The following is a 21,995-nucleotide window of genomic DNA, read 5'->3' as shown; positions in this document are numbered from 1 at the left end:
AGACGTCACCTCTGAGCCCGAGCCTGAGCCCGAGGGCTGTCCTGGAGGTGACTGCCCTCTGTCCACTGGGGACAAGGATGCTCCTGAGGACCGGGAGGCAGGTGGACGTCCCCCGCAGGGCCCCGCAGGTTCAAATGACTTTCAGAAGAACGGCCCGCCAAGTGCCTTATCTCACTGTGCATCTCTCTTCCTGGCTTTTGGCAGGAGCTGAGAAGAAGCCTGGAACTCAGTGCAAATGCACAGAGGAGACAGGGGGATTGTCCCAGTGATGACTATGAGTCTATCGAAGAAGACGTCACCTCTGAGCCCGAGCCTGAGCCCGAGGGCTGTCCTGGAGGTGACTGCCCTCTGTCCACTGGGGACAAGGATGCTCCTGAGGACCGGGAGGCAGGTGGACGTCCCCCGCAGGGCCCCGCAGGTTCAAATGACTTTCAGAAGAACGGCCCGCCAAGTGCCTTATCTCACTGTGCATCTCTCTTCCTGGCTTTTGGCAGGAGCTGAGAAGAAGCCTGGAACTCAGTGCAAACGCACAGAGGAGACAGGGGGATTGTCCCAGCAATGACTATGATTCTATCGAAGAAGACGTCACCTCTGAGCCCGAGCCTGAGCCCGAGGGCTGTCCTGGAGGTGACTGCCCTCTGTCCACTGGGGACAAGGATGCTCCTGAGGACCGGGAGGCAGGTGGACGTCCCCCGCAGGGCCCCGCAGGTTCAAATGACTTTCAGAAGAACGGCCCGCCAAGTGCCTTATCTCACTGTGCATCTCTCTTCCTGGCTTTTGGCAGGAGCTGAGAAGAAGCCTGGAACTCAGTGCAAACGCACAGAGGAGACAGGGGGATTGTCCCAGCAATGACTATGATTCTATCGAAGAAGACATCACCTCTGAGCCCGAGCCTGAGCCCGAGGGCTGTCCTGGAGGTGACTGCCCTCTGTCCACTGGGGACAAGGATGCTCCTGAGGACCGGGAGGCAGGTGGACGTCCCCCGCAGGGCCCCGCAGGTTCAAATGACTTTCAGAAGAACGGCCCGCCAAGTGCCTTATCTCACTGTGCATCTCTCTTCCTGGCTTTTGGCAGGAGCTGAGAAGAAGCCTGGAACTCAGTGCAAACGCACAGAGGAGACAGGGGGATTGTCCCAGCAATGACTATGATTCTATCGAAGAAGACATCACCTCTGAGCCCGAGCCTGAGCCCGAGGGCTGTCCTGGAGGTGACTGCCCTCTGTCCACTGGGGACAAGGATGCTCCTGAGGACCGGGAGGCAGGTGGACGTCCCCCGCAGGGCCCCGCAGGTTCAAATGACTTTCAGAAGAACGGCCCGCCAAGTGCCTTATCTCACTGTGCATCTCTCTTCCTGGCTTTTGGCAGGAGCTGAGAAGAAGCCTGGAACTCAGTGCAAACGCACAGAGGAGACAGGGGGATTGTCCCAGTGATGACTATGAGTCTATCGAAGAAGACGTCACCTCTGAGCCCGAGCCTGAGCCCGAGGGCTGTCCTGGAGGTGACTGCCCTCTGTCCACTGGGGACAAGGATGCTCCTGAGGACCGGGAGGCAGGTGGACGTCCCCCGCAGGGCCCCGCAGGTTCAAATGACTTTCAGAAGAACGGCCCGCCAAGTGCCTTATCTCACTGTGCATCTCTCTTCCTGGCTTTTGGCAGGAGCTGAGAAGAAGCCTGGAACTCAGTGCAAACGCACAGAGGAGACAGGGGGATTGTCCCAGTGATGACTATGAGTCTATCGAAGAAGACGTCACCTCTGAGCCCGAGCCTGAGCCCGAGGGCTGTCCTGGAGGTGACTGCCCTCTGTCCACTGGGGACAAGGATGCTCCTGAGGACCGGGAGGCAGGTGGACGTCCCCCGCAGGGCCCCGCAGGTTCAAATGACTTTCAGAAGAACGGCCCGCCAAGTGCCTTATCTCACTGTGCATCTCTCTTCCTGGCTTTTGGCAGGAGCTGAGAAGAAGCCTGGAACTCAGTGCAAACGCACAGAGGAGACAGGGGGATTGTCCCAGTGATGACTATGAGTCTATCGAAGAAGACGTCACCTCTGAGCCCGAGCCTGAGCCCGAGGGCTGTCCTGGAGGTGACTGCCCTCTGTCCACTGGGGACAAGGATGCTCCTGAGGACCGGGAGGCAGGTGGACGTCCCCCGCAGGGCCCCGCAGGTTCAAATGACTTTCAGAAGAACGGCCCGCCAAGTGCCTTATCTCACTGTGCATCTCTCTTCCTGGCTTTTGGCAGGAGCTGAGAAGAAGCCTGGAACTCAGTGCAAACGCACAGAGGAGACAGGGGGATTGTCCCAGCAATGACTATGATTCTATCGAAGAAGACGTCACCTCTGAGCCCGAGCCTGAGCCCGAGGGCTGTCCTGGAGGTGACTGCCCTCTGTCCACTGGGGACAAGGATGCTCCTGAGGACCGGGAGGCAGGTGGACGTCCCCCGCAGGGCCCCGCAGGTTCAAATGACTTTCAGAAGAACGGCCCGCCAAGTGCCTTATCTCACTGTGCATCTCTCTTCCTGGCTTTTGGCAGGAGCTGAGAAGAAGCCTGGAACTCAGTGCAAACGCACAGAGGAGACAGGGGGATTGTCCCAGCAATGACTATGATTCTATCGAAGAAGACATCACCTCTGAGCCCGAGCCTGAGCCCGAGGGCTGTCCTGGAGGTGACTGCCCTCTGTCCACTGGGGACAAGGATGCTCCTGAGGACCGGGAGGCAGGTGGACGTCCCCCGCAGGGCCCCGCAGGTTCAAATGACTTTCAGAAGAACGGCCCGCCAAGTGCCTTATCTCACTGTGCATCTCTCTTCCTGGCTTTTGGCAGGAGCTGAGAAGAAGCCTGGAACTCAGTGCAAACGCACAGAGGAGACAGGGGGATTGTCCCAGCGACGACTATGACTCTATCGAAGAAGACATCACCTCTGAGCCCGAGCCTGAGCCCGAGGGCTGTCCTGGAGGTGACTGCCCTCTGTCCACTGGGGACAAGGATGCTCCTGAGGACCGGGAGGCAGGTGGACGTCCCCCGCAGGGCCCCGCAGGTTCAAATGACTTTCAGAAGAACGGCCCGCCAAGTGCCTTATCTCACTGTGCATCTCTCTTCCTGGCTTTTGGCAGGAGCTGAGAAGAAGCCTGGAACTCAGTGCAAACGCACAGAGGAGACAGGGGGATTGTCCCAGCGACGACTATGACTCTATCGAAGAAGACGTCACCTCTGAGCCCGAGCCTGAGCCCGAGGGCTGTCCTGGAGGTGACTGCCCTCTGTCCACTGGGGACAAGGATGCTCCTGAGGACCGGGAGGCAGGTGGACGTCCCCCGCAGGGCCCCGCAGGTTCAAATGACTTTCAGAAGAACGGCCCGCCAAGTGCCTTATCTCACTGTGCATCTCTCTTCCTGGCTTTTGGCAGGAGCTGAGAAGAAGCCTGGAACTCAGTGCAAACGCACAGAGGAGACAGGGGGATTGTCCCAGCGACGACTATGACTCTATCGAAGAAGACATCACCTCTGAGCCCGAGCCTGAGCCCGAGGGCTGTCCTGGAGGTGACTGCCCTCTGTCCACTGGGGACAAGGATGCTCCTGAGGACCGGGAGGCAGGTGGACGTCCCCCGCAGGGCCCCGCAGGTTCAAATGACTTTCAGAAGAACGGCCCGCCAAGTGCCTTATCTCACTGTGCATCTCTCTTCCTGGCTTTTGGCAGGAGCTGAGAAGAAGCCTGGAACTCAGTGCAAACGCACAGAGGAGACAGGGGGATTGTCCCAGCAATGACTATGATTCTATCGAAGAAGACGTCACCTCTGAGCCCGAGGGCTGTCCTGGAGGTGACTGCCCTCTGTCCACTGGGGACAAGGATGCTCCTGAGGACCGGGAGGCAGGTGGACGTCCCCCGCAGGGCCCCGCAGGTTCAAATGACTTTCAGAAGAACGGCCCGCCAAGTGCCTTATCTCACTGTGCATCTCTCTTCCTGGCTTTTGGCAGGAGCTGAGAAGAAGCCTGGAACTCAGTGCAAACGCACAGAGGAGACAGGGGGATTGTCCCAGTGATGACTATGACTCTATCGAAGAAGACATCACCTCTGAGCCCGAGCCTGAGCCCGAGGGCTGTCCTGGAGGTGACTGCCCTCTGTCCACTGGGGACAAGGATGCTCCTGAGGACCGGGAGGCAGGTGGACGTCCCCCGCAGGGCCCCGCAGGTTCAAATGACTTTCAGAAGAACGGCCCGCCAAGTGCCTTATCTCACTGTGCATCTCTCTTCCTGGCTTTTGGCAGGAGCTGAGAAGAAGCCTGGAACTCAGTGCAAACGCACAGAGGAGACAGGGGGATTGTCCCAGCAATGACTATGATTCTATCGAAGAAGACGTCACCTCTGAGCCCGAGCCTGAGCCCGAGGGCTGTCCTGGAGGTGACTGCCCTCTGTCCACTGGGGACAAGGATGCTCCTGAGGACCGGGAGGCAGGTGGACGTCCCCCGCAGGGCCCCGCAGGTTCAAATGACTTTCAGAAGAACGGCCCGCCAAGTGCCTTATCTCACTGTGCATCTCTCTTCCTGGCTTTTGGCAGGAGCTGAGAAGAAGCCTGGAACTCAGTGCAAACGCACAGAGGAGACAGGGGGATTGTCCCAGTGATGACTATGAGTCTATCGAAGAAGACGTCACCTCTGAGCCCGAGCCTGAGCCCGAGGGCTGTCCTGGAGGTGACTGCCCTCTGTCCACTGGGGACAAGGATGCTCCTGAGGACCGGGAGGCAGGTGGACGTCCCCCGCAGGGCCCCGCAGGTTCAAATGACTTTCAGAAGAACGGCCCGCCAAGTGCCTTATCTCACTGTGCATCTCTCTTCCTGGCTTTTGGCAGGAGCTGAGAAGAAGCCTGGAACTCAGTGCAAACGCACAGAGGAGACAGGGGGATTGTCCCAGTGATGACTATGAGTCTATCGAAGAAGACGTCACCTCTGAGCCCGAGCCTGAGCCCGAGGGCTGTCCTGGAGGTGACTGCCCTCTGTCCACTGGGGACAAGGATGCTCCTGAGGACCGGGAGGCAGGTGGACGTCCCCCGCAGGGCCCCGCAGGTTCAAATGACTTTCAGAAGAACGGCCCGCCAAGTGCCTTATCTCACTGTGCATCTCTCTTCCTGGCTTTTGGCAGGAGCTGAGAAGAAGCCTGGAACTCAGTGCAAACGCACAGAGGAGACAGGGGGATTGTCCCAGTGACAACTATGACTCTATCGAAGAAGACGTCACCTCTGAGCCCGAGCCTGAGCCCGAGGGCTGTCCTGGAGGTGACTGCCCTCTGTCCACTGGGGACAAGGATGCTCCTGAGGACCGGGAGGCAGGTGGACGTCCCCCGCAGGGCCCCGCAGGTTCAAATGACTTTCAGAAGAACGGCCCGCCAAGTGCCTTATCTCACTGTGCATCTCTCTTCCTGGCTTTTGGCAGGAGCTGAGAAGAAGCCTGGAACTCAGTGCAAACGCACAGAGGAGACAGGGGGATTGTCCCAGTGACAACTATGACTCTATCGAAGAAGACGTCACCTCTGAGCCCGAGCCTGAGCCCGAGGGCTGTCCTGGAGGTGACTGCCCTCTGTCCACTGGGGACAAGGATGCTCCTGAGGACCGGGAGGCAGGTGGACGTCCCCCGCAGGGCCCCGCAGGTTCAAATGACTTTCAGAAGAACGGCCCGCCAAGTGCCTTATCTCACTGTGCATCTCTCTTCCTGGCTTTTGGCAGGAGCTGAGAAGAAGCCTGGAACTCAGTGCAAACGCACAGAGGAGACAGGGGGATTGTCCCAGTGACAACTATGACTCTATCGAAGAAGACGTCACCTCTGAGCCCGAGCCTGAGCCCGAGGGCTGTCCTGGAGGTGACTGCCCTCTGTCCACTGGGGACAAGGATGCTCCTGAGGACCGGGAGGCAGGTGGACGTCCCCCGCAGGGCCCGGACACCCTCGTCGTGCTGGAATTTAACCCCGCTTCTCAAAGTGAGTTCTGTTTTCCGTGGCATTTCGTTGCCTGTGGCGTCGCTGGTTCTAGCAGGAGGGCTTCGGCTTGCAACGCTGTTTTGAGTTGCGCTTCCAGGGTGGAGTTGTCCATCAGGTCCCTGTTGACTATGGAAGGAAGACTCCCGGATGCTTCCTGAGGCGCCTGAAACTCCAGGTGGCAAATGTCTGGCGAGTACTCGCGGGCGCCGTCCCAAGCCTTGGAGGGAGTGTGGCCGTGTCTCCCTTCCAGTTGGCTCACGCCGGGAAGTTAAGCCAAGGGGACTGTTGCTGGCTCAGATGACAGTAGGGCTCGTTTCTCTTCTCTTTTTTGGTGCAAAAAAAAAAAAAAAAAGCATTGAAATCTACACACAATTTTATTTATAATATGCATTTTCAGTGAACTTTCTCATGATCCCTTGTATGCACTGATTTCAAAATGATCTGCTCCTTTAATGCCATTTTCCATGAAGATTTTGGGGTTCCCTTCACACTTAATAAATGGTAAAGACTCAGTATGCATTGACTATTATTATCATCGTCTTTTAAGGAGGCATAATAAATAAAGGATATTGTGATTTTTTTTATGCCACCCATATGTTGGGTTTGGTTACAGCAAGGCAAATCTCTTTCTCCAATATCTCAGTCTTATTTCTGCTCTTTTTTAAAAAACCATTTATTTATTTATTTATTTGAAAGGCTGAGAGAGAGAGGGAGACAGAGAGAGGTCTTGCATCTGCTGATTTGCTCCCCAGATGGTCACAACAGCCAGGGCTGGGCCAGGCTAAAGCCAGGGACCTGCAGCTCCATCAGAGTCTCCCTCGCGGGTGGCAGTGACCCAAGTGCTTGGGCCGTCATCTGCTGCCTCCCAGGGTGCACACGGGCAGGGAGCTGGACTCAGAAGCTGGACACCAACATGGGAGGCTCCGAGGCAGCGTCTTGGCCAGCACCCGCCTCTCCACCCCTTTCTGTCACTCTCAGGGATCCCTCCCGAGCCGTCCAGCCTCACTCTGCGAAAGCACTTTCTGCAATTACAAGGAGAGAGGACAGCGGGGGCCCTTGTCTAGTCCTTCTCAGATCTACTCCGGCGACGCTGTGAGATGACGGCCAGCAATGCCTCCCTGCTCTTTTCCTGGGGGACCCCCGCCCCAGCTCTGCTACAGGTGGTGGAGGGAGTGGCGATCATTAGGCACCGCCCTCATTTCTGGTGGAGAAGCCAAACAGCAGGGAGGCCTGCGTGTTCAGAGCTCACCCGTCAGGCATCAAGCTGAAGCTGGCAGCCAAGTCCTGAGTCTCGTGATCTAGGGTAAGGGCCCCACAATTCCTGGCTACAAAAACGCTAATAGTGGCCGAGACCAAGAGCGTACCATGGACCCAGTGCTGTTCCCGAGTTCCATGTGCATTCGCTGGTCTAATTCTCACAGCAGGTGCAGGACCTACTATTATTATTCCCATTGCACGAAAGGAGAAACTGAGGTGCGAGGAGGTTAAGGATTTTACTAGAGAGCACAGACATAGTATGTGATGGAGGCAGGCCCTCTAGCTCCAGGGCCCTCATGCTTTATTTCAGAGTTTATAGAAAGGAAGCCATTGATTCTGCTTGGACCCAGGAGGCAGCACCAAACCCGACAGACCTGTCCAAGCAATCGAAGAACAGCCCAGCCTCAGAAAAGCTCCTCTCGGTGGCATTCAACTTCCCAAGGGAGCAAGGCTAGGAAAGGCGTGGACCACCATGCGGAGCATGGGGATGGGCCAGGGTTTCCTCAGGTGCCTTGTTGGGAGAGGGGGGAATCATCCTGGGGGATTGTTGGCGTTCAGTTACGCTCACTGCCTTCCTGGGGTGCCAGTCACTGTTCTGTCCCTCCCAACCCTGCAGGTCACTTCCAGGAGAACCTGCAGCTCTGCGCCAGCCTGCCCCTACCATCGCACCCATTGTAACAGGGGTGAGAAAAGGCCGACATAGCCAGCTAGACTTCGGTAGGATCATCTCTGCTTTACGTACACATGTGCACATGTGCACATGCACGCACACACAAGATGCATGTGTCTATGTTTCTTTACTCGATGGCAACTTGTTCTGGTTTTCCACTTCAAATCGCGATATGAAGCTTCCCTCTCAAACGTCCTTACGTAAGGCAAACATGAGTCAATGGGGAGCAACAACAACCAAACAATCCTAGCAGAACAGGAATTAATTTCTGAAGGTGACATAAAAATGGCCGAAGTCTGGGCGAGGCTAGGGCTGGGTGAGTTCTCCGCTTCTGGGCTCCATTCCAAGCCAAGAGCTTGCAGGGTCCCCACTCCACACGGGTGCACAACTCACATCAAGGTTTCTACCAGTGACGTTCCCTGGAGTCGTGCAGTGCTCAGCCTGCCCGAGTGTACACAGCAGCCATGGATATTTTTAGAGTTACAAGTATCCCAAACAGACACAGGAAGAGAGAGAGAGAGAATCTTCTGGCCGGCTGCCCTGGAGTTGGCAGCCAAAGTTCCTCACTTCAAATTGTATTATTTTCTATTCAGGATCCTCCTGTAGCCTCTCCAAGCACAGGCACCACCAGGCAGCCCAAGCAGCACTGGTCCCCAGCCTGTCCTCGGGGAGAGGAAGGGACGAAACAGGCACAGGGGATCCTCTCGGGGGAGACTCACTCCCGGGGAGCCTTCCAGGAAAATGCACAGCCAGTGAGCCCCCATTCAGGTCCCAAGGCACAGGTGGCTGTTGACAGGAGAATAAGGAAGGCAGGAGCCATCCCTTAAAAAACCAGCTGACACTGACATCCTGGTGGCTCCAGGGGGCGTGAGTCAGCTTTCCATTACTTGAACTAAAATGCCTGCAAGGTGCTCCTTAGGAAGGAAGAAGGTTTATTTCAGCTTATGTTTTTGGAGGTTCACAGTACAAGATCGGACAGACCCATTCAGCTGGTGTCTGTGCAGACAGGGACCCAACAGCAAGCCAGGAAGCAGAGAGACACAGGGTTTCGATAACCAAGCCTCTTGGGGGAACTGCCTTCTCCCAGGGTAAGCCCCAATCACCTAAACATTTCCCAGGCACCATGATTAGATCAGCTGTCCACCCTCAAGTCATCCACCAACCGTTAAACCATGACCCACTATCATAAGACTAAGGGGTTTATGTGTCTGTGGAGCCGAATCCTGATCAAATTCAGTAAAGAATAGAAACAATTCATGGTGTAAAAACACCATGGAGCCTACATCAACACACTACCAAAATTAAGCCATTGGAGGCTTCGTGGTTGTAACATCTTCATGTAAAAACCACACAAGCAGCACAATTCAGATGGGCAGACGCCAGTCACAGCGTGTTCCTTAGAAGAAATCTAATACTGGACACGCCCACTTAGAGACAGTGACGGCACAATCTCTTCCTCCTTCCAGAAAGCAGCAAAGTCCCTTAGCTAACCCAGCCAGAGCCAAAAGGACCAGACGGAACAGAATGGAGAGTAGAACTCAGGCCTGGCAGGTGAACCTAGACGTGGGACCCAGCCCCATGGGTGCTCTAACCCAGCACCACTGAAGAAGCAGCTCTCGTGCTGATTAGAATAAAGGCAACACCAGAAAATCAGCTTACACTCACCCATGCCGGCCAGTCCTGCACACCTTCCTGCCTCTCCTTGCCCCTTTCCCTCTCGCACTCCTTCTCTCACACATACACACACGCATGCACACACGCACACGCATGCACACACACTCACCTCTCTCTCCAGCTCCACGGCCCCAGCCTCTCACCAGCCTCCCTGCCTCCATCAGTGGCAGGAACATCTGCAGAGCTGAGATGTGCCACCTTCCATCCGGGAGCCTCCAGTCGCCTGCCTTCCCACTGGGATGCTCCTGCCTTAACACACAGACTCCTACAGGTGCCTGTTCTCTGTGACACCGCAGTTTCGTTTCTTGGAATTCATCTGCCACGTGCGCATAATGACACAAGGTCAAGATCATTCGTCACAGCCTGATTTTAATAGCAAAGGGTTGGAAATAACCTAAATTTCCATTAATTAAATCAGAAATGTACATTCAATTTTTGGAAGATTCACCTTCATTAAAATGAACAAGACAGCTCTCTCTCTCAGAATATTAACCCAGAATATGAATAGTTATACCGAATGCTAACTCTACACAAAAGACGGGGCCCCCTACTGAAACCCAAGGCCCTCGGCTGTGGTGGACTGAATGCCCCCAGGGCCCCTCCTGTCCAGGGTGGGCTCCTGACATTCCCCCACCAGACACTGTATCCGCTGTCCACTGCCACTGTAACAACTTGTCACCAACGTGATGGCTTTGCCAATACAAAGTTTGCATCTTCAAACTCTACCGCCTCACTGGCCAGCACCAAGGATTCAGCACCACCCTGTTCCCACATGGCCGCTCCAGGGCACGTGCCACCTCCTTGCCCTTTCTGGCCGCCCCAGGCCACCCCCATTCTTTGCCTTCCTGCCTCCCCTCTGGAAGCCACCCCTGCCCATCTCTCTTCTTCACAGATGCGCCTCTTGCTCTGACGACAGCTGGGAAAGTTCTCCATGAGACAAGGACGGAGCCCATTTGGATCAGCTGGGACGGCCTCTCCATCTCAACCCCTCCATGTGGTCACCTCTGAAAAGCATCCCTCTCAACCCCGGGCAAGCAACACGGTGCCAACTCCTGGTGTTTATGATATGGACACGGTGGACAAGAGGGACGTCACTCCACCCATTACAGCTGCCCATGGCTCCAACTACTGAAGCACCTCTCGCCTCCCATCAGACGGATCCATCCCTGTGCCCAATTCCTACCCAAACCTTCGAGGCTGACCTCTACAGCCCCCTCCTCCATGAAGTCCTCCCTGATTCTCCCAGGCAGATTCCGTGATGCTGAAGACCCCGCTTCATGACCCTTGTCACTCGGCATTTGAATTATGTGTCTCCGTACCCGTGGGGTCTTCAAAAAGTTCATGGAAAATGTGTGTTATGGAAAAACTATGCACAGGCTTCAAAACCTTTTTTGCACCAAAATAAACATTTTTAATTCCAGTTTTTGTCCCATGAACTTTTTAAAATTCCCTCATATATCTCTCAGTAGTTTGCAAACAATTTAAGAGTTAAGAACTGACTTTCTAAACCCTTCTTTCCTATCTTCAGTTGTATATCTTATAAGATGTGTTTACTTATTTGGAAGGTAGAGTGACACAGACAGAGAAACAGACAGAGAGATCTTTCATCTGCTCGGTCACTCCCCAAATGGCTGCAAACAGCCAGGGCTGAGGCAGGCCAAAGCTGGGAGCCACGAGCTCCATCCTGGTCTCCTGAGTGGGTTGCGAGAACTCAGGTACTAGGGCCTCTATGTCCTGCTTCCCAGGCACACGGCAGGCAACTGGATCGAAAGGAGAGTAGCTAGGGCCCAGTACAGCTTGCCGGCATCACAAGCAGCAGCTTACCCCAATGTGCCACAACCCCAGGCCTTATTTATTTTCATTTTTATTTGAAAGGCGGAGATAGAGATGAGAGACGGACAGACGGGCAAAGAAAGATCTTCTGTCTGCCAGTTCCCTCCCCAAACACCCACAACAGTCAGGCCTGGGCCAGACCAAAGCCAGGAGCCCAGAACTCCATCATGGTCTCCTCATGGGTGACAGAGCCCCAAGCACTTGGGCCATCCTCTGCTGCTTTCCCTGGAGCATCAGCGGGGAGCTGGACTGGGTAACTAAACCTGTGGCACCCTAATGCTGGGCACGTCCCCACCATGCACCACGATGCCTGCTGCACACCAGGGTCTAACAAACACTGGTGGAGCGAATGATTGAGTCCTTTCTATCTGACTACAGTATGCACTGGGTGCAGTGCGCAGCCCCAAGTAGGCTTTCACAAGCACTGCTAACCATCATGGCTGGCCCACGACGCGGACTGCACAAGTCAACACATTCATCCGCCTAGCTGACATTAGCAAGCATTTTCTGTAGAAGCCCCGCCTTTCTCATTTCATGTTCCACAGTAACTCTGCAGGCAGTACTGCCGTATGTGTTTGGGTAGCTCGCACTGGCTGCTGGGAGAAACAGCTCCACGTCATGGAGGCTTCTTTGTCAGCTGCCTCGTCAGCCTGCCTCTCCTCCATTCAGTGTCTCAGGGACCCAGGCCCTTTCCGTAGCATTAGCTGTGCCACACACGGGTTCCTCAAAAAGTTGGTGGGAAATGGAATTCCAAGAGACATTTATTTTGGTGCAAAGATGTTGAAACCCACAGAGCTTTTTCATAATACTCATTTCCCATGGACTTTTTGGAGATCCCTCTATGCATGGATTTCAATTTTTTTTTCTGCACCATAATAAACTTATCTTTACATTCAATTTCCCAAGAATTGCTTAAAGTCCCTCAGATAGGAAAGCGATGCTGCAGACTCACTCACCCCAGCCCAGAAGTGACATCTATCTCTTCCTCTTGTACCCAACTGGTCAGTCTGGTCCAGTGGCCAATCCAAGGGCAAAGCAGCCTGGGAAACCAGAGCAATGAGTGGCTACTGTCACACAAAGCAGCCATAGCTGCAACGAGAATTTCCCCACCTTACAGCTGCAGAAACAGAGGTCGGAGGAACGGAGACCCCGCCCCAGGGCTTCCAGCTCGTGCATGCCAGGGGCAGAGTCAGCTCTCTCTCTCTCTCTCTTCTCTTCCCTCTCTTTCTCTATTTATTTATTTCATGTATTTGAAAGGCAGAGGAGAGAGACAGAGAGAGAGGAATCTCTCATCCACTCCCCCAAATGCTCTCAACAGCAGGGGCCTGGGCCAGGCTGAAGCCAGGAGCCTGGAACTCCATCAGGATCTCTCACGTGGGTGGCAGGGACCCAAGTACTGGAGCCATCACTTGCTGCCTTAGCAGGAAGCTGGAGCTGGGAGCAGAGCTGGGACTCGAACCGAGGCACCTAGCTAGGGGATATGGGCTTCCCGAACAGCTTCCTCACGGCGCTGCCCACCCTCACCCCGGCAAGGCAAGCTCCTGACCGCTGCTCTTGCACATCTGTGCGTACGATGCACTCACAAACTAGACCACCACGAAGACACAGCCTGGGGTCCCTGCAGCCTGGGGATGAGACAGCGCCCCCCAGCGGACAGCCCCCCCCCCAGGAGGCAGCGTGGAGTTGGCTGGGTCTCGCCACTCCACCATCTGTTTGCTGAGCCCGGCCGCTGTCAGTTTGTTCACTGGCGGCTAAATGATGGCACGAGACAACTGCTGGGTGCTGATTCTTCCCTCCAGACTGCGGTGAGAGGGGAAACAAAACCTAATTTTTTTTAAGCAAGCATCAGATGAAGCCTGAACAAAACCAATAACTCTTTGAAGACAAGCAGCTCCGGAGCCTCCCACAGACGCTCTCTGGGTGTCATTTCTGGGGTTTATTCAGCACTTGTTTACTGTTGGGAGAGAAATATTGCTCCCCTCCGGCCGCCTCGCCTCCCCTGGCCGCCACCTTCCCTAGCCAGGGGATGCCTTGGCCCTTGTGGTTGAAAATGTCATAAAAACATCCCCAAGCCTCCCAGGCCCTCAGCCCAGCCTCGGTTCTGCAGATCCAGGGTCCTCTCTCCAAACCCTGCCAAGCCCTTCTGTCTGGGCCCTGCCTTCCAGCAGCGGCTGCTCCACACTGAGACTCTCGCAGTGACAAGTCAGTTCCTCAATTGTTCAGGGTTGATTACTCATGGAGTGAACTAGTCAGGCATTTTGCGTTTGCTTTCCCCGCACACCTCCTTTCTCTGTGGGCTTCCTGCCACTCTCCACCCCCTCCACTGGCTGGCCAGCATGGAAAAGAAGTTTGCATAACTCCAGGGCTTCAAGGCCAAGTTGCTGGTGCCCCAGGTGCTCGACCAGGCCGGGGCCTGGGACTCTGGATTGCCCGTGTCTGCGCAGCCTCTTCTCTTGGCAAGGAAGCAGAATTTCCCATCCGTCTTCCGCAAAAAGACAGGGACTTTTGCCCCCAGGGCTGCCCCTGTGTGCTCGACAACAGCCTGTGTGCACGCGTGAGCGTGTGTGCGCCAGGCAAGGATGTTGTCAGCCGCCGAGTGAGGCTTGGTGGCAGGCGCTGTCTCTTCACAGCACGAAGCACGTCAAGGGACAGCCTGTGATGGCAGATCTAATAAATACAATGGCGCTTTTAAAAAACAAACCAGAGAGAGAGAGAGGAAGACGGAAGGCAAGTCACCACCCTCCCATGAAACAGTCTCCTCAATCGGCTTATCCAATGTGAGAATTGGCTTCAGACAAGGGGCCTCGTCCAGCCACAGCCCCCCACTCCCTGCAGGACTGTGAGAGCCACACACAGGCTCCTGGGCCCTCGGGACCAAGAACAGGCACTGGGCTGCTGGAAGGAGACCCGAGGGCAGCTCAGGCAGAAGCAGAGGGGCCCTGCTCTGGCCACCACCTGCTGCAGCCTGGAAGCCCGGTCCCCACCCCACTCAGCCTCCTTTAGCCTGAGACAACAGTAAGGGTCCTGGGGCCTGTGTTACCAGTGCAGTGGGTTAGGTTAAGTTGCTGCCTGCGATGCCCGTTTGACCCCTGGCTGCTCCCCTTCCCAGCCAGCTCCAGACTAATGCACCTGGGAGGGCAGCAGAACACGGTCCAAGTGCTTTGGGCCTCTGCCACCCATGTGGGAGACCTAGGTGGTCCCCTGGCTTCCTCCTGGCCTAACCCTGGCTGTTGAGGACAACTGGGGCATGAACCAGCAGAAGGGAGATCTCACCCCCACTTCCTGTAACTACGCCTTTCAGGTAAGTAAAGTCACTCTTTAAAAAAAAGAAACAGTCGGGGTCTTGCATGAGAGAATGACATCAGCTGAACTCCATGCTACCTAACCCCTTGACTTCCTTCTTGCATTCAATCAACAAACATTCATTCAGCACCACTTACAGGCTGGAGGCTCTGGGGAATCTGTAGTAAATCAGACATGAAGTTCTCGTTCCAACGTGGCAGCTAGACAGTAAACAAGCAAACAGATAAGCAGCAGATGGTGATGTGCACCCCGAATGAAACAACACAGCCTGCATGATGGAGTGCCCCAGCGGACGAGGTGTCCTCCGTGAGGACAAGGCGGCCATGTGAAGATCCAAGGGCAGAACCTCCCAGGCAGGAGGCAGGTCAGGTGCAAAGGCCCTGCAGCAGCCATGAGCAGCCCCTGCCCGAGGAGCCACAGGGGCCGTGTGGGCACTGGGGCAACTGAAGGGTGGGGCGGCACTCGAGGTCTGAGCAGGCCTGGAAGCGCTCATAGGCAGGGCCGAGGAGCAGAGACATCTGGGGCTGGGGCAGCGCCCCTCGCAGCCCAACTTCACGCCTGGGTACCCAGCCAGGCCCTGTGCTGACTCCGCCCTGCAGTGCCTGATCTGCCTCAGAGTCCCAGGAGGGAGAAGCTCGGGTCACATATCCGGTTTGCGGGGCCAGTCAGAACGCCCAGAAGGGGCACGGCCAGAAAGAGCTGGGAAAAGAAAGCATGGCTGCCCGCAGTGGTGACGGCTTGAGTTGGGGAATCTGAGAAGCTAGATGGGGCTGGGAAGGGCCCTCCCAAGTGCCCGCTCCTCAGCTATGCCTTGGGGTGGTGGGCAGTGCCCAGCTTCGCTCCTCCTGCAGCTCGGGCCTCCTCTCTCAGACTGGGAAGCCATCGAGGGCAGTTTGGGCATCCTAGAACCCCCGTGTGGCTGGGCCTCGGTCAGTGCGGGGGGTGCCCTGGGAGGAGCAGGGGCTGGAGGGGAAGGGGGCGCATAGGTGGAGGAGCAGGGGAGGGGTCCTCAGGCTGCAGGGGGGAGAAGGGGGCTGAGAGAGCTGGAGGGAGGGGCAGAGACGAAGAACCCACAAAGGAGAGAGCTGGAGACCAGGCAGAGAGGGAAACCGGCCATGAGCCAAGGAGGATTGGAATCCAGCTTTGGCAGCTCTAGCCTGCGGGTTGGATTGGCTCACTAGGCTCTCCCATGATGGGCAGAGACCCAAGCACTTGGGCCATGATCTGCTGCGTTCCCTGGTGCTTTAGCAGGGAGCTGGATTGGAAGCGGAGCAGCAGGGACAAACTGGCTCTCGGATACGGGATGCAGGTGTCGTAGGCAGCGGCTTAACCCTCTGCAGCACAACGGTGGCCCCCGGAATGACTTGGTTTTAACTCAATCGCTTGTGCAAAGACCCCATGTCCAAATAAGCCACATCTGGAGGCACTGAGGGCTAAGATTCCAGCATATAAATGGGGGGGGGGGGTAAACGCAAATCAACCCTTCACATCACCTGCCTTCTCTGTGCCTCAGTTTCGACACCTATAAAATGGGCACCTTCCGTGGCGGATCCTTCTGGGGCATAGTAAGCCTTAGTGCATGATAGTTATTATGGCACTCTAATGCCCTCCAAAAATGTCCACGCTGTACTCCTAGGAACCTATGGATATGGATGTGTTACTCTACACGGCAGAAGGGACCTTGCAGACGTGACCGGGGTTGCAGATGGAAAGATCATTCCAGAATACCCAAGTGGGCCCCACGAAATCAGGAACTACAGAGAACATCCCCTGGACTGACCCGACAGTGGGAGACACAGCCACAGCAGGACGAGGGCTTCGCCCACTGGGGCTGGCTTGGAGGATGGAGGAAGGTGAGGGCACCAGGGAGCCCGGAGAGCACCCCTCCCCCACCCCGTGCACAGCCAGCAGGGAAACAAGGACAGCAGGCTGAGCACTCCAGGGGGCTGGGTGCTTCCCAGAGCCAGGAGGCAAAGACCCCGCCTCCAGCGCTGCCTGCCAGCACTTTGGCTTGGAGATTGCACCAGACCCATGGCCTGCAGAACTGTAGGGTGATTGACAACATGAGCTCGGGGTCGCTGGGGACAGCAGCCGCAGGAAATGGGCACATTCTGAAAACACTATTGAGGTGGGAGGGGGTGATCTGATTGACCAGATGGAGGCCAAGCTGCCATGGGGTCCCAGGGAGGGGCATGCAGCACCTGGAGGACCCTTAGGGCCAGGGCTGGAGGCTGCACGCTGGCTTTCTCCTTAGGAGTCGGCACAGTGTCTGAGCATGGAGAGGAGGGCCAGGGTGTCTCTGTGCCCACACAGGGAGATGCCTGAGGGCCCCTAGGGATTGAGGGAGCTCCCCCACATCTCCACATCACAGACCCACCCCTGCAGTCATAACCCTGACCGTGGCAAGCTGTGCTTCCCCCAGATGCGATCCTTGGCCTTCCATGGTGAAAAGAACTCCGCAGGGGGCTGGTGCCATGGCACAGTAGGTTAATCCTCCGCCTTCAGCACTGGCATCCCATATTGGCGCCAGTTCTAGTCCTGGCTGCTCCTCTTCCAATCCAGTTCTCTGCTATGGCCTGGGAAAGCAGTAGAAGATGGCCCATGTCCTTAGGCCCCTGCACCCGTGCAGGAGACCCAGAGGAAGCTCCTAGGTCCTGGCTTTGGATCAGTTCAGCTCTGGCCATTGTGGCCATCTGGGGCATGAACCAGCGGACGGAAGACTCTGTCTCTTCCTCTCACTTTCTGTAACTCTGCCTCTCAAATAAATTAAAAAATCTTGAAAGAGAGAGAGAGAGAGAGAGAGAGAGAGAGATCTGATTAAGTTAATGATAGAGAGCGGAGGAGATCAGCTTGGATTTTCCCAGGCAGGAGGGCGAGGGTCAGAGGGAAGCAGAAAATGGGGTAACAGAGCCAGGGGGTGCATGGAGGGGCTTTGTAGATGGAGGAGAGGACCCAAGGCCCGGAGTACAGTCAGCCCCTAGCAGTTGGGAAAGGTAAGTTAACAGATCCCCACCCCCACCCTGGAAGCTTCCAGAAGGAATGCAGCCCCTGGTGACACTTTGCTTTCCGACTGCTGACCACCAGAGCCAAGCCCGGTTCCCTTGCCAGCTGCCACTGCCCGGTCAGCGGGGGCGGGGTCTCCTGGGGCCTCCCTGCCTCCACTTTCATGCCCCTTCCGTCTGCCACAGCCTGGCTGGCAGAGGACCCCCTAGAAAGGTAAACTGGATCACACCACTCCCCTGCCTGCCCTAAGGACTTCTCATTGCACTTACACAAAAACTCGAGTCCTCACCGTGGCTTGCGGGGGTCTTAGGCAGGAGGGGCCCATCCTTGCTGTGTCACCTGGGGAGCTCTGGCCAACCAGTGCCCCCCAGGGTTGGGGTCCAGGGGACCCTAACGTGCGGCCAGGCCTAAGCTGTTGGCCCCACCCCACCCCTCTGCCTCATGTACTCCAGACCCCATAGCCACCTCGCAGCTCCCTGCACCTGTCACTTGCAGTCCAGGCTCAGGCACTGCACATGCTTGTCCGGTTTCCCAGAGGTTTTCCCAACCCTCCGTTATCAAACAGCGTCCCCATGCCCTTGATGGCGCCATGTGTGTCCCGGCAGCCCTCACCCCGCCTGTGGGAACAGATGTGTCTATGTGTGTGTGTTCATCACCTGTGTCCCCATTAGACCACCAGAAGGGCAGGTTTGTGGCTCAGCAGGTTAGACGGCTACTTGAGATGCCCATATGCCAACTGCCAATTTGTGTCCTGGCTGCTCCGCTTCTGGTCCAGCTCCCTGCTAAGGGAGAGGCAGCAGCTGATGGCTCAAGTACTTGAGCTTCTGCTTCCAACATGGGAGACCCGGATGGAGCACCTGGCTCCTGGCTTCGGCTTGACACAGCCCTGGGGAGTGAACCAGCAAATGAAGGATCTCTCTCTTCACACCCCCCACCCTGTCACCTTCCTTCCAAATAAATAAAATAAAAAACAGCTTGGAACTCATGCACACAGAGGTCTTCACAATTTCACAGAAAATGTGTTTTCTGGAAAACAATGCATGGATTTCCAAATTGTTTTTGCACTCAAGCTCCTATTTGAATTCTGTTTCCACCACCTGTGTGAAGTCCCTCCTATCTGATTGCTGTTGTAAACCAGGGCTTTGCTGTTGCCCCCAGCCTCTGCCATCCCAGGCCAGGCTCACCACAGAAGCAAACTCAAGGCCGAGCCCCAGCAAAGGATCTCTGAGGAGGCAGAGCTGCAGCAGGAAGAGGCCTGGCTGTGAGGTCAGCAGGGCTGCCCCCGAGGCTCAGGGCACACCTCCCCAGCGGGGGACCCTGGGGGAGTTGCTGCACTGCTCTCAGCCTCAGTTTCTTCATCTGTAAAATGGGCACAGTGGCCGACTTCTCAGCCCGCTACGCAGGGTGACTGAGTGAAGCGACTGTCTTGTCCTGGCTGCTGGCCCCAGGATTCCTCCCAGGGACAGAAATGACTCTGTTGAGAAAGTGTTCCATTGATGTGCCTGCACCAGAGTATCCCAGTGCGTGTGCGGGCACACACACACACACACCTGCACATGTCACACACCCCTGTGCACATGTGCACACCTGTGCTCGTATACACACTATGCATGCCCACACTGCACATATACACACCTGTGCACACGTACACACACCTGTGCACATACACACACTGCACGCACCTATACACAAACACACGTGTGCACATGTACACACCTGTGCTCGTATACACACTGCATGCCCACACCGCACATATACACACCTGTGCACATGTACACACACCTGTGCACATACACACACTGCACGCACCTATACACAAACACACGTGTGCACATGAACACACCTGTGCTCGTATACACACTGCATGCCCACACCGCACATATACACACCTGTGCACACGTACACACACCTGTGCACATACACACACTGCACGCACCTATACACAAACACACGTGTGCACTTATACACACCTGTGCTCGTATACACACTGCATGCCCACACTGCACATATACACACCTGTGCACACGTACACACACCTGTGCACATACACACACTGCACGCACCTATACACAAACACACGTGTGCACATGAACACACCTGTGCTCGTATACACACTGCATGCCCACACCGCACGTATACACACCTGTGCACATATACACACTGCACGCACCTATACACAAACACATGTGTGCACATGTACACACCTGTGCTCGTATACACACTGCATGCCCACACCGCACATATACACACCTGTGCACATGTGCACATACACACACACCTGTACACATATACACACTGCACACACTTGTGTACACACACCTTTGCACGTATGCACATTTGTATACACACGTACCCACACCTGCACTGCACATACACACACCTGTGCATATGTACACACATCTATGTGTACACACATACCTGTGCACGTATACACACTGCACACACACACACACCTGTGCCTATGGGGCTGCATGTCCACTGCCACAGGGAAGGCTTGGGGAGTGAGAGGGGGCTTTGCGTGAGTGAGGCAGGAACTCCTTGGGAAGCCCAGGTGGGAGGAGTGGGGCCAGCCAGGTGACAGATGCACCGTGGAGCCGGCGCTGTGCAGTGGGACCTCCCACGGACCTCCAGTGCAGTCAGCAGAATCCTCAGATGCTCTCTGAGAGGCCCTGTCACTATGGAAACCCAAAAGGGGGCAGCATCGTATTCTGATGCTCACTCCCCCGTCAGGAGGGGAGTCACCCATAAGCAACCCAGACCCCACACGCAAAGGAGGCCTCTGGGAAACCTGGGATTGGCAAGGAGGGCTGGGACCCCAGAGAGCCGGTAGTCAACAGGGAATGAGGCCACAGGTATGTGGCTCCCAGAGGCACAGAACCCATGATGGTAGCTGGGGCTCAGGTGGAGCAAACAAAATCAGAGTGCTATGGGGAAGTTTTGTACCACCACAGCCTTGAGGGTCTACCATCCCAATGCCATTTCCTGCCCACGGGGCTTCTGCGCCCGTGAGGAAGCAAGCTTGCCCATGCTCCAGGGGACTCACAGACACCTGCCCAGAACACAGACACCAGACACCCCTGTCCCACCTCACCCTGGGGTCAGAATAATGGAAATGACCACGGCGGCCAGTGCCCCTGTGCAGGAAACCATTCTTCAATGACTGGTCCCAGCAGGGATGGGGAGAACCCATGCCACAGCTCCCACGGGGCTGAAACACAAAACGCACCTGCAGCTGGGCAGGAGCGTGGCTCCCTCGTGCCTGCATCAGCCCCTTCTGGATGGCATCAGGGGTCTGAGAGCCCCACAGAGGACAGGCTGGGCACACTCCCTCCCCTCTGGGGATGCCCCAGGAAAGCAGGTGCACAAAAATCCCACCCCTATTTCCAAGAAGGCTTCCTTGCAGACCCAGGATTCTGCAGGTGACTGCACGTGCCAGGGTGGAGGAAGGAAGTGACACTTCCATCCCAAGCCTGGGCTGAGACTGCCCTGAGCCAGTACTGCCTCGCGCCAGCCACTCTGCCTAAACGGGTCCCAGCTCCGTGGCCTCCAGGACATCCTTTGTTCAGGGCATGGCCGTGAACTCACGAGGGGCTGGTGTAGATGACTGATGCCAACCGCCACACAGGGTCAGGGACACAAAAGGTAGTGGCGGAGACTGCGGGAAATTGGAGAACAGCGGCCCACCCTGCGGGGCTGGAGTCCACTGTGGCCACATGCGACCAGTACTGCTGGGTTCTTCCTCCTGTCCCAGAGAAGGCAGAACCTCCTGAATTTGCAAGTTCGGCTGGGAGAAAGACTGTTCTCTGGGCACACTCAGCCCTTCTCTTTGGGGGACCGCCCATGACTTTGGCCACCTGAGACCATGTAGGCAAGGGAGATGCCTTTGGGCCGAGGTGCCTGGTTCCTTTAGATCATGCGAGAGAGAAAATCCGTGCTCCTGTGTCGTGTAAGCCTCTGTGATGTTGGGTGTTTGGCTCAGCAACTGGCCTTAAATCCATGCTAATACACTTGGCCACAAATTCCATTTTAAGATCCTGAGTGAGCCCGGCCAAGCCTGCCTGCCTGCCAGCAAGTGCCAGTTTGCAGCCCGGACCTCAGGCAAGGATCTTGACAGAACCTTCTGCTTCGCCTCACTCCTCAGCTCGCAAGTGCCTGGGAGTTCTCTCCCATCAGCCCAGCTAAGTCCAAACCCCCTGGCACCCCAGAGCGGGGGTGTCCCAGCCAGCGCTGCCTCTGGTCTCATTTCTCACGCTCCCACGCATTCCCTGTAGCTGTTCCAACTTGCCCACGGTTTCTGAGCCTT

General features: G+C 56.1%; 1 protein-coding gene and 1 long non-coding RNA gene across 6 annotated transcripts in view; one reads left to right on the top strand and one right to left on the bottom strand.

Moving 5' to 3' along the window:
• The first annotated feature begins 5,870 nt into the window (after positions 1–5,870).
• LOC133754353 (uncharacterized) lies at positions 5,871–11,186 on the top strand. 3 transcript variants are annotated; one of them, XR_009865222.1, is made up of 3 exons: positions 5,871–5,952; positions 7,826–7,926; positions 9,718–11,186. It is a non-coding gene; the product is annotated as an uncharacterized LOC133754353 (long non-coding RNA). The 3 variants fall into 3 exon arrangements; XR_009865220.1 differs by having other exon boundaries at positions 9,675–11,186; XR_009865221.1 differs by having other exon boundaries at positions 10,446–11,183.
• Positions 5,934–21,995, bottom strand: part of LOC133754352 (general transcription factor 3C polypeptide 1-like) — a 69,439-nt gene continuing 53,377 nt past the window's right edge. Inside the window, exons 7-8 of one of the 3 annotated variants that reach the window (XM_062184837.1) lie at positions 14,827–14,889; positions 5,934–6,275 (exon numbers count right to left, since the gene is read on the bottom strand). In XM_062184837.1, the coding sequence (XP_062040821.1) occupies positions 14,858–14,889 (32 nt within the window). In that variant the 3' untranslated portion in view covers positions 5,934–6,275; positions 14,827–14,857. Of the gene's footprint in view, positions 6,276–12,342; positions 12,427–14,826; positions 14,890–21,995 lie in introns of all 3 variants that reach the window. The other 2 variants (XM_062184836.1, XM_062184834.1) reach the window with 2 other exon arrangements.

The sequence above is a fragment of the Lepus europaeus genome (assembly GCF_033115175.1).
Source record: "Lepus europaeus isolate LE1 chromosome 21 unlocalized genomic scaffold, mLepTim1.pri SUPER_21_unloc_7, whole genome shotgun sequence".
In the NCBI taxonomy this organism is placed as follows: Eukaryota; Metazoa; Chordata; class Mammalia; order Lagomorpha; family Leporidae; genus Lepus; species Lepus europaeus.
The sequence above is the reverse complement of the archived record's forward strand: the minus strand, read 5'-3'. Positions and strand labels throughout refer to the sequence as shown.